The sequence below is a fragment of the Macadamia integrifolia genome, chromosome 9 (assembly GCF_013358625.1).
Source record: "Macadamia integrifolia cultivar HAES 741 chromosome 9, SCU_Mint_v3, whole genome shotgun sequence".
Lineage (NCBI taxonomy): Eukaryota > Viridiplantae > Streptophyta > Magnoliopsida > Proteales > Proteaceae > Macadamia > Macadamia integrifolia.
Genome location: NC_056565.1, coordinates 31,591,829 through 31,604,656, shown reverse-complemented (window position 1 = coordinate 31,604,656; position 12,828 = coordinate 31,591,829). Strand labels below are relative to the sequence as shown.

General features: G+C 35.9%; 1 protein-coding gene across 1 annotated transcript; it reads left to right on the top strand.

Moving 5' to 3' along the window:
- Positions 1 to 8,578: 8,578 nt before the first annotated feature.
- LOC122089706 lies at positions 8,579 to 9,481 on the top strand. Its single transcript, XM_042659405.1, has one exon. The coding sequence runs from the start codon at positions 8,579 to 8,581 to the stop codon at positions 9,479 to 9,481; it is 903 nt and encodes a 300-aa protein (XP_042515339.1).
- Positions 9,482 to 12,828: the final 3,347 nt, after the last annotated feature.

Here is a 12,828-nt window from a genome sequence, read left to right as displayed (position 1 = left end):
AAACAACCAACACAGTGCTCATGGTGTTGGTGGAAAGGTACTTGATGATCTGTTGATCATAGCTTTGGACTCTTATCTCAAGTAAAGATGGTGAGTGGTAGTTTCAATCATAATTACTTTGTCTGGGTTTAATAGAAAAACCAGGTTAAAGTTGAGGTTCATAGTCAATGACCTCTTTTGTTGGAATGAGAGAACCAATTAGGCAGTGAAAGAATGTAAAAGTTTACTTAGCCACTCAAATCAATAGGCCATTAATCTTGCTTTGTACTACAATTGATTTTCTACCAAAAGTGGAAAAAAAGAAAAATCCAAATGAAACTTAATTCGGTAGGAAAACCTTTTAACTAGCTAGTTTTTTACACTGTACTTAGTTTTTCTCCCAATTAAATCCATTAAAAAAAAAAACCCAACTCCAGTTCCAATTAAGGTGTGTTTTAGCTGTCAGGCAAGTCCTGCACTCCATAAAAGAATTCAAATTTCATAAAGAGTTTAGGTGGAGACTTGAATTCCTATTTGTTAATACATATGATATGATATGGTATTATCTACCTGATTCTGAAGATCCAAACACAACATTATTGGCCTTGGGTGGGGGAGGGAATTAGAGTTGGTAGAGAAGCAACTTCAAGATTTGTAGCCAAACAATCAAACATGCAAATAAAATCCTAAAATAATAAGAAGGCCCAAGTGCTATACTTTTTTTCAGATCTTTTTGACACTTCAAATTTTGATTTGAATACTTGTATCCTAAAAAAAATTAGAAAAATCAAACTATTTCAAGAACCCGTCAAGAGGTCAGTCTTAGTCTTAACAGAGATCATTGTTATTATTTATTTATTTATTATTTTTTTTTCTTTCAGATTCTGATTTTAGGATATTATTCTTTTAGGAAAACGTTTTTCTTCACTTTGCGGGAAGGTTCAACATATCATTCAAGGGTTCAAAAACCCCTATAGGGTTTTAGTATGTTATTCAAAATACCTTCCCAATATCCTCCTATGTGCATCTAAAGCCCTGTGGTGAATGAATTGTTTTAAGAAAAAATGGATTCATTACTCTATTAAGATCAATGTATTTTCTCTTAATGAAGTGGTTACCCACAAGTCTACCAAAAACAAAAGAAGTGGTTACTCACAAGATGCACGTGTAAAAAAGACACCTGGATTGATTCCAAACCCGGGAGGGGAATGGGCCCAAAACTCCCATTGTTAAGGGGGGATGGAAGCTTTGTATGATCAGTCCCCTTCTAGTGCTTGTTGAGTTAGCATTCCACTTGATAAAACTTTTAGGGTTTGTGGTTTTGGGACTTATGGGATCTCTCTCTTTCTTTGGATGATTGGTTATGCATCACCTTTTTTTTTGGGGGATGAATAAAGTTGTGGATCACTTGATTGCTCATAATTGCTATCTCCTTCCTTTTGGGTTTCCTCTTCTTCTTTGACTAAGATGAGTGGAAATTTCTTCCAGCTGCAAGTGATCTTCAGTGGCTCACGCTTAGTATATGCACAATTATGTTCAAACTTATTAATTATGTAACAAAAAGCTGTGAGAGTTTAGTTTGACTTAGTTGTTGCAGTGTCTGGCTTTGTTCAGTCTGTTGTTGTAATTTCTTCTTCTTTTTATTTATTTATTTATATAGATAAATAATATTTTGATTAAAAAATTAGGAACAAAAAGGATGATGGGTTTAATTTCCATATTATTTCCACTTGTAACAGAAATTGAGTTACCTTATGTGGGCATCGTACTAATTTCACTGCAATTTTTTTGGCCTTTTCTGATAGACTTAAACTGGTACAGGAGCTTGGATTGACTAATGTTTGGATGGAATGCGATTCGACAGCGGTAGTTACTTGCGTCACTAATTTAATTTTCGCATAGGGTTTTTGGGAAAAATGGTTTTCTTATAAGCTTTTCTTAGACTCGAATCCATGGGGAATCACACATTGCTACCATGAAGATAATATGGTATCGAATTCTTTGTCTAAGAAGGGTGCTTTGTCTAAGTTGTCAAAAGAATGGCATGTGCCTCCTATTTTTGTCATGATTGATTTCTAGATGGGATCTAGAAGAAAGACTCAGATATTGGTTTCTTGATTGATTGCCCATTTAGGTTCTCCATTGGGTGTATTCTTTCTCTATGCTGATGGCAATGCCGTAGGTGGAGGGATGAAGTTAAAGCTGGGTTGATGAGCTTGAGATTATTGTCTTGGCCCAGGTCCAACTATGGTTCAACTTCAGGAATGTGTATGGGGCTCAAACATCCTCAGAATGACCTGCTTAAGACCCTATTGGTTAGGTTAGAGGAATGGAAGAAAAATAAAATAACATAAAATTAAATGGAAGAGAGAAAATGACTGTTTGTAGGAAGGAAGTACAGTGGAAAGAGTTCATTGTCACTCATTTTGCTTCTAACCAAACGGATGCTAATAAAACTCAGATTGTATTCGGAGTTCGCATGCGTTGTAAACGGATTAAATATGGATCGGATTTAGATATAATTCCTTGATCAAATATGAATACTTCTAAACGAATATATATATATATATATATATACGCGAATAGAATTTAGATTTTCGATTATCTGTTTAAATCTCTGATTTGTGTAATTAGGACCTTTCTTCCTAGATTAAATACAATTTGCATTCAATCCATCTTTTTAAGTTGTCGCAGCTCTCATTCTCATTCTCTAGAACCTTTCTAAACTTTATGAATCCTCAAAATCATTAATTAATTATCTAATCAAATTAAATCGTTATTTTTCAGATAATTTAAATTCGGATCCAAATAACCTTTGACCTAATATGAATATCACTAATAAAATACAGATAGAAATCAAATTCAGATTTTCAACTATCTATTTACATCCCTAATTATAAGTGAAGTTATTATCCTTTCATTCATTCTTTATTTATTTATTTTTTCCTTTTCCTTTTAGATCTTGTATCAAGGATCCTTCTTCATTAGGAAAGATAAAAAAGGGGTTATGCCAGTTGTTTTGAGGAGGATCCCAAAAATCGTAACCATATTTCTCCGAAAGATCTATAAGGTCCCACACCTGTCTTTATGGGTATACGCTTGTGAATGGGCTTTTGACTGTTTGGATTATTTATTTAGGCCCCATGAAGTACCTTGGAGTAGGCATTTGGGCCATAAGTTAGGGCCCAGCTGGTGCCTCTCTCTCTCTCTCTCAAACACACACATACAAAACCTTATGACCATGTAAGGCCAGGTAAGACATTGGGAACTGATATGTGGCTTGTTTTGATCTTGACAAATGGACGTATTTGATAGAGCAACATGCGTAGTAGTTGGATTATCTCTCTCTCTCTCTCTCTCTAGATATCTTTGTGTATTTAGTTTTACGTGTAGTAGTGTGCCACATAATCCATGTCTCCTCCTCATTTGGATTAAGTTTATTATATAATTATGCTACAAGTTAACATAAGAGGCATGAGGGTACTTCCAACTCCCCATATATTGGTCTTAGAAACTACGTTACGTATTGCTTCCTCCTTTGTGTGTGCGAGAGAGAGAGAGAGAGAGAGAGAGAGGTATAAAGAGGAGGAGGAGAAAAGAGGACGTTTGTCCCATATTTCATTCAAAGTAGTTGGAATATTCCGGGGTGGCTTCCAGACAAGCTTATAGGGAAGCATGTAACCGGCAAACCTCCCTGCTTTCTCGTGTTTTTCTTTTAAAACAAAGCAAAGATAATACTAATTTAATAAAAATAAAAATAAAACTATCCCCTCAAAGTCACCTTCCACATACCTCAGATTTTAACATATATAGATAATAAATAATGATAATGACCTTTTAAATTCAATATCAATATATATTTTAATATAAGTTGATTCTAAATCTTTAAATTAAAGGAGCACGTATCTCTAGGTCACCATCCAATGCATCAATGCAAAAAACTTCACTATTTTAACAAGCAACTACTTATTATTATTTGCTAATTAATAATCCTAAACCACAATGGCTGTATTCAAGAAATTCAGTATAAAACTTTCTATTCTGTCTTTCCTTGCATGGATCTATCATCTGCTCTTCAAACAAAGATATCAATAGTTTATCTTAAAAGAAAAAAATAAAATAAAATATTAATAGCAGGTGAGACCTCCCCCATAACCATTCCTTGGTTGATTCAAATAAGTAAAGGCAAATGGTTTTGTGGATGGTCCCGCTTGTCCATAAAGTATATATTGATGACCCACTTAGTTGTGGTATATGTAGAGATGCGGCAATTTCAACCATTAGATATTTAGAGAATAGCCTGGATTGATCACTTATTAAATTCTATACTTAAATTCAATCATATACTGTCCTATTTATGCGTCTACTTGGTAGTTTAAGCATTATCATGCACTCTCTTAGTTGTCCTTTAAGTTTTTCACTTGACCAACTTTGATTGATGTGGTAAAATAAGTGGATTGTCCATAGATACCATATGAATATAATCGTATATAAAACATACTCCCATAACATTATTGTGTGTGTGTTGGGGGTTGTGGGACAGAGTTTTCTCTAAGTCACGGTGAAAAAGCAAGAAAATCTTTCATCGATGACCATCATTGCACTTGAAGATGAATAGTGAAGTACATTTTAGACATACAACTTATCAGGAAGATTAATGATGACAATAGATTCGTGTTGAACTCTTCACCGTGGGTGAAAAGAAAAACTTCCCCTTGTTTGTTTGCATTATTGGGTTGACAAACATTATGGGTATTTTGAGGTAACCAATCCTTTAATGGGTTAAGGGGGAAAAAAAAAGGTTAAATCATATAGATCTCAATTGGGTCCAAGATCAAGCCAATGACCCCTCAAGGGCGCCTTCAATTGGATTCTCTTTCATTATTTCTTGCATGTTCATATTCTAATGCCCTGAAACTGTTGAGACATTGAGGGGATGTGCTTGGATAATGGGAGAAACCAAACTGCAATAGACCTAACTTTGCAAAAGGGGAAGTTTTTTGCTTACTTATCAAGTGGAGATGTGGAGCCTTCTCACTCTATGGTCCTTATATCTTTGCTTACTACGTTCTATAGACCCTTAGAAAAAGAGTACGGTTGTGCCTCCATTCTGGGTAAGTGTGTGCCAGTTTTGGGGAATGTCTTCCTCTCTAACCTATATTCAAACAAAGTAGTAATAGGAAGGCTGAAAAAAAAAAAAAATTGGCAAATGGCCTCATTTAAGGCTTGAAGCGTATGGTTAGGTCCATGGATTTAGACTTAATTTATATTCCATGATAAATTCTTATCATTCTTGAATTAAATAAAAAAAATTTTTTGGGTGAAAATTCCCCAATTAAATAGTGAGCGTATATGTATGTGTCTTGTGACCCTAATCCCTCCCCCCCCCCCCCCCCCAACTCTTTTACAAGGTTGGGAGTGTAAGGGGTATGGTGTCTTATATTTCGTCGCTTGTAAAAGTGGGTTTATTCTGAAGAGCCACTAAGAAGCCAAAGGTCTGAAGGGACTATATGGGTATATCGGTAAATTTCTTGTATATGGTTCATTATATTTGTAGCAATGATTCTTTCTTTGTGAGTAATCTGAGAGATATAAGAACGAGCAACTGTAACCATATTTCATTTATAGTGAAGCAGGATCTCACTTCATTGTGGAAGTAGACAATCTAATTGAACCGCATGTAAATCTTTGTGTGATTATGCATGTGATTGTTATTCGTGATTTTCTATTCATTTCAGGCATCATTTTAGGGTTTTATTTCTACAAAAAGAGAGGAGTGTATAGTATGTGGTTTGTTGAGTAAATTAATAAATAAAAAGTGATCACTAATCATTAAGAAAGTTTGATGACATGCATGATTATTCTCACAATATATGAGGTGGGAATTGGATTATGTTAACTCATGAGTCATGGGTGAGTCAATGACATCTACAATTTTTCATTATGTATAAGGGAATTATTTGTTGATGGTGATGGGTTAAAAATTCATTCAGGGCAAAGTGATCTCACACTCTTGTTCTTAATCCTGTTGTTTAGTTGCGCCCTCCATGCCTCGATTGGGCGTAAAATGTATCTGATCAACAAAACAGACGAAAGTACAACTGTAATAATTCCTAAAGAGTTTTAAGAGAAAGAGAGAGAGAGAGAGAGAGAATCTCTAACCATGGGGGTTTAGGTCTAGGTCATTACTTTATAAGCTTTTAGATGATTTAAAGGTTGTCTGTCCAAGCTTTAGTCACATCACTTTAATAATAATACTATTTAATTAGTTAGGTGGTACTTAAATCAAAATTAGTTAACGTAAGGAAAAGAATCACAGGCATCTTGGAGTAACATAAACCTTAAAACTCAATTGTTGGTTGTGCCCAATTGTAGTTCCAAATTTCCTTCAAATGCTGGTAATTAATCTTTTTAGTTTCTATAATTTTCACCACTTGGTCTAGAAAGTGCCATATCCTCAGTGAGACGCCAACCTCAAGTGGGTAACTTCTTTTATAAATTCCCCATTAGATTAGAGTACATTTTGCACCTCGTTGCATCTGTGTTCCCAAGATTTCCCAGTTAGAAGCACCAAGGCTAGTCGAGCACACTTTGCCCCTTTGTTGCACTTGTGTTCACTTTGTTTCTCCCAGCCGAGTAAACTTTACACCTTCGTTGCAGTTGTGTTACCAAATTTCCCAGTTAGAAGTACCGATGCCAGCTGAGTATACTTTGCACATTATTGCACTTGTATCCCCTTATTTCTCCCTAGTGAAGCACATTTTGTACCTTTGTTGCAGTTGTGTTTAAAAAACTCACCAATGTGATTTATAGATCAGAAGTACTGATGAGCACACTCACATTCCATTGTGTTTGTCTCCCTTAGATCTCTAACTACATCTGGGACATTTGCGTATGATCCATTCTGATGTTGAGACATACATATACCAGTCAATTGGAAGTACCCTCATATCAATTTATTGTTTTGACTGATTTTATCATCTTAGATTTATCTATTGCTCGTTTTTTGCATTACACCTTCCCCATTCTTGAGTAAGATGTCGGCACCATATGCTCTGCACGACAAAATATAGTGATCTTTTCTTTGTCCTTTGGTTGTTGCATAGGCTCGGCCAAAGAGTGAGATTCTATAGACACATAATTTTGTCCACTCTAGACGATAATGAATATCGGGCGAGGACGAAACTTGCACTCTCTCTCTCTCTCTTTCTCACAAGGAGGATCCGATTTTCAGGTAGAACCTAATTACCCCTAGCCTATCCAAACCATTGAATCCATGAGGTCCGATGTTGGCGTGTCGATGATTGACATTTCGAGCGGAATATTAGCCAATGATGTGGGGATGACCTAGAAAACAATAGTTGATCCCTCCTCTACCAGAATACGGAAAAATCACTTGTTTCATGTTTAATGGAAACTTTCAAGCTAAGAATGAGATCAATTCCACATTATGGGATAGTACTCGGTGAGACTATTCCATCAATATATTAGATGTTGAAGTTGGACTGCTGGATAACCTGTAATACCTCCTGGAAGTCTCAAAACTGGCCAACCTATAAAATTCCCCGTGGAAAAAGTGCCAACTCACCAAGTTTATGGGCAAATCCGCCTAGACCTAGGCAGATACACCTAGAGCCTTAGCAAAATCGGCTCAGGATTTTTGTCCCTTGCAACATTATAAATAAGGATTATTTTCTTAAGAAAATATGAGAAAAAAATCGAGAGAAAATCCCAAAAAATCCTAGAAAATCCCAGATATCCTTATTTTCTTAGAAATTCCATAAATCCTGAAGTTTTGTGGAAGTCCCCAAAATTCTCAATCCCAGAACCCTAGAAAGTCCAAAATTTTAGTAGAAATCGTCAAAGAATCCCAGAAAGTGCCGAACCTCTGTAGAAATCTTGAAAATCGCCAAAATTCAAAAAATCCTAGAAATTTTGTTGAAGTCCCGAAAATTCGATTTCTCCAGAAAGAGAGAAGAAGGCTACGCCTTTGCTCCTGAGTTGAAAAAGTCGCTAAAAGATCGTTTTGAGCAAAGGGGTCTCCCCTTTTCTAGCCATCATCAACAATTGAACTCAGGTAAGTTTTTCAATCCTAGTAGGTATAATGTAGAATTCACTAAATGCCATATGTTAAAATAAAGTAGTATAAATTGTTATTATTTATAATTTTTTGCATGAAGCATGCCAGCATGATCAATCAAATATAGCCATACATCTGGGTTTAGGACTTTGCTAAATTTTGGGGAGAATATTCGAAATCTGAGCATCTAGTAGATAGTTCGGTTTTTTGAGCAGGTTGGGTGCCTAACATCTTCCCACCCCCGCAACTTGACACAAACCTGTACCTTTGGTAAAGACCATATATGAAGCATTCAAAATCAAGCTCGATCCCCTAACCAGATTTGGGCTCCCTAATAGAATTCTAGGCCCTCAATTCTAGATGGTGGCTTCAAAGAATCATGTTTTTCCCATCTTCCTCTATCGTTAAGAAAGAAAATGGGACATGACCTCAAGTAGTTAGAGCTAAGAAGGGAGAAAGAAGATAATACCCCTCGAGCAGGAGGGATGTTTCTGCCAAGGGAGTCTTATTAGTGTCAAAATGGAGTTTACGACCTTTGATCACTTATTCATGAGCTGCAGGGTCGTAGTGATGATATGGATAAAATTCCTGGATTGCTTTGCCTTGTCATGGACTCACATTGCAAACTTCAGCCTTCTAGTTCAATGGTGGCTAAGGAAGCATAGGGTGATCTCTATGAAAGATCCTTGGTCCATGGGTTTGATCATCATGGCTGATAACTTATGGAAAGAAATGAATGCTCGAAGATCTGAAGACAAAAAGCTTGATTGTTTTTGCATTTTTGGGAAGATTAGACATGATTTCCTAGACGCCAAAGCCACCTTGCAAGGACAGGTGAAGCACCCAATAGACCTTATTTGCGGTCGTCGTCTTGGCTTAAATATTGCTCCTAGTCGTGCCCCTGAGATCCTAGAAATTTTTTGGTGTAAACCTATGATGGGATGGGCGAAGCTCAATGTGGGTGGAAGCTCTATTGGAAACCTTGGAAGGGCAGGGGCAGGTGGTATTATTTGTGACAATAATGGAGTAGTTGTGGGGTCGTTCAAAGTTTTTCTTGAAATTCAGACCAATTACTTCGCTGAATTTAAAGCTTTAATAGAAGGTATCCAAATGGCTAAAGATTTAGAGGTGAGCTCTCTATGGATAGAATCTGATTTAGCTTCGATGGTGACTGCTGTCCAAGCTTGTAGTATTCCTTGGCATTTTGTTCAAAAATGGACATCTCTGCAGTCTTATTTGAACTCAATATCTTGGGAAATTTCACATTGCTTTCGAGAGGTAAATTGTATAGTTGACTTCTTAGCGAAGGAAGCGGCTAAATCTAGTACATCGGAGAGAGATGTTATCTTTCCCAATTATATAAGGGAAGAGATTAATCTTGATGCTCATACTAGACCTAGGTACTGTTTCTGTGTCTGCTGATTTTTTCCCTGCTGATGGCAATGCTGAAGGTGGAGTTTAAAAATCATGCTTCTTTCTTTTGTGTAAATCTTGTTTTCTCTTAATGAATTTTTGACCCTTTTAGCAAAAAAAAAAGAGAGGGAGGAATGCACAACCCCTCGAAGAGGGAACCTGACCCAGACTCAGATCGAAGGCTCCCTGATTACAATTTTTATAGGATGCCAAGAATCGATCCATAGACGAGTCTGAAGTCCACTCCCAACTAAAAATTGCACATATGATTCATCCTTATCTCTGAAGTTCAACACTTTTGCCACACCAAGGAATAGGGTGAATCCCTTGGGGCACAAAATAATCAAGATTGTTGTGGGTCCCCTTTTGTTCCCATGTACGATTTGGTTTTGGATTGGATTCTCCTAACTCTTGTAATTAAGGCATGTCTTTGAGTGACTTAGGGAGAATCTCCATTCTTATTTGTAAATTATTTTTCTCTTTTTTTTTTTTTCAATAAATTTGATATTACCTATTAAAAAAAAAAATGCCTGGCTGTCATGGACCCAGTTTTATTATTTTTAAATTTATGGTAAAAACCATGGATCCAATTGAGTTGATCCATAGAGCTAGAATTTTGTTAGTATGTGTTGATGAAAACTTACAAGTCTTTCTCTTTCATTATCTCGTCTCATATTGGTTGGTTAAGTGTGAGATTTCAACGCAAATATCTTGAAGATCCAACTTCTTTGTTGGCATTGAAGTTCATTAATCCTAGTTTTTGGCCTCGTCTACTCAAACAAAATATTCACTGGATTTAGAAAGCGTTCTTGGAGCCAAATCCTTATCGATCAACTTCAATCAAAATAGGACGTCTTTTTATTTTGTCACAGTTAGGCTGATTAGAATTTTGTTTTACAAATGGTGTTGAGATAAGTGATTTATGTTGTTAACCAGTCATGTCAATTTATGCTGACTCGCAAGCATGAAAATACTCAAATTCTGCATAGCCATTGATGATCCAACTTGTCAAAACTTTTTTAGCTATGAATAGACATAATTCATCCTATTTCCTATTCCTTGAAGATAATTGTTATTGAGAACCCAACTTGTGAATTTGATCCAACTAAGTCATTTCACTGAGAAGCCTAGTGATCCCTTGTAACCCAACCCTTTTCTTTGGGTCACTATCTTCTTTTTGCTATGGAGAAGCAGCCATGTTGTAGATAAAGAGGCTAGGATTCAATTGGAAAAATTTGATTCTACCCCAAAATCCATTGTGGATGAGGCGAATCGGGTTGCAAAGAGATTTAGTGGGGTCGGATTTTACTGGTTGGTACTTAGTACAACCAAGCTTGTTTTGTATAAGATAGTTTCTCATATTTGGATGGAGAGAAATTTCAAGTAATTTCATAATAAAACTCGACCCAAACTATGTATTTATCAATTATCACCAGTTGATCGGTTGCATGTTGAAGAGCTTTGTCGCATTAAAAAATATATTCCTATAAGGTTAGTTTGGTTAAATAAATAAATAAATAAAATATTGGAAAGTACTTGTATTTGGATTCTTGTTATGAAAGAGAAAGGGTGGGGTTGTATACCATGCAAATAGGTACGTACGCATGCATTGCAATAGTAGTATGACACAAGACTTTTGGTAGAGATGAGTACCCAAGGACCAGAGGAAATTAGTGTGGTTGTCACCTTCAATAGCACATAAGGTACAGTACAACTTGTCTTGTTAAACACATAACAACAAAACTGCCTACCCAGAAGCCCACACTCACAAATTGGACGAACCCGGGGATTATTATCATGGGCTCTTATTTTTTTTCTTTATGAGAGAGAGAGAGACAGACCTTGCATGCATGTAAACCCCACTTCTAAGGGATTTCTTATTATTTTAAATATGATTGGAGCTGAAGGAATGCCTCACTTTCATCTATTCTTCATATTAAGAGAGAGAGAGACAAGAGAGAGAGAGAGAGAGAGAGAGAGAGAAACAACTCCGCAATCTTACCATATCCTACTCATCACCAAGCGGTTTGGGAACCTTAGGCCGTCAGTTTTACAAACTCCACTGGTTTTTGCAGCCGACACCGACTGTCTCATATTTTAATCTCCACATTTTTATATACCCACCAGTAAGAAAATGCAATTTTTTTTTCCTTTAAAAAATACAGCTCAAACAGAAGCACTCCACCACCTTGGCTCCATTCATCGACCCATCAATGTCAATTCCTGGCTGTTAAAGAAACCTTTCTCACCTTAAACAAATCCATTTTATAATTTGTATTTCTTTTAAATTTGTTATTATTTTTTTATTACAGTCACTCTTTCTCAACTCTATGCTTTAATTTACTATTTTACTTGGTTGATTAAGAAAAGGTTGTGTGGGAGTGGAACAACGTACAAGACAAAAGGAGACCACCCAACACATTTGCCCATTTGAACCTTTAAATAAAGAAGGTATTATTTTAGACATGCCTTTCATCTAATTATTGATCTTAACTGTTCAATTAATTTAATCTACCATCTTTTGGATCCTTCTATGGGGAGGAAAGGGCTTGGAATTGTGAGGGTAGCATTTGTAATAGTTCAGGAGGGTTAACCCCCTCTTTCCTTCTTTCTTTCCTATATAAGATTCTTAGGTGTAAAAAAGTAACATTGGCAATGTTAGTTGAACAGTTTATTATTTTTCCGAGGGGGTCATGGGCATGGAGCAATAAGGGCAGCATCTGTAACAGTTCAGGGGTTTCCCTCTTCCCCTTTTCCTATAGAAAATTAGAGAGAGAGAGAGAGAGAGATTGGCAATGTTTGGCTGAACTGTTCATCATTTATTGCTAGGAACATAATATAGCAAACCTGCAGTGGCATGAAACTTCTGTGAACTTCTTCGAGGGAAAGTACTTAGTCTGGAATTTAAGGACCATATCCCAATATTATTTTTCAATATTTTTATGTGTCTGAACTTTTATGACGTGTTTATGAAAGTTTTGTCCCACAATGGGTTTATGCTAGCAAAGCCCTTATTGCTGTTTTGTAAACAATTTAAGTTTCTCATTTAATGTTTGGTTGATCTTATAAAATGCACTTAAATGTATCCAAAAATTATTTTGGGTGGAAGTATTTTCATCTTTAAGCTGCACATCTTATTAAAAAAAAAGAAGTTAAAAACAATGTGATAAGATTTCACTAGACTGTTTTTTTTTGTTTTTCTAAGAGTAAGGAAAATAAAATTAAAAAAATATAAATAAAATACATAATTAATGTCTGAGTATCCCTGTTGGCACAATAAAAATATAAAAGAATGCAATATTACTTCAGCCTCGCACCTTTAGTGCTTCCATCAATAGGGGAAAGAAACAATCAAA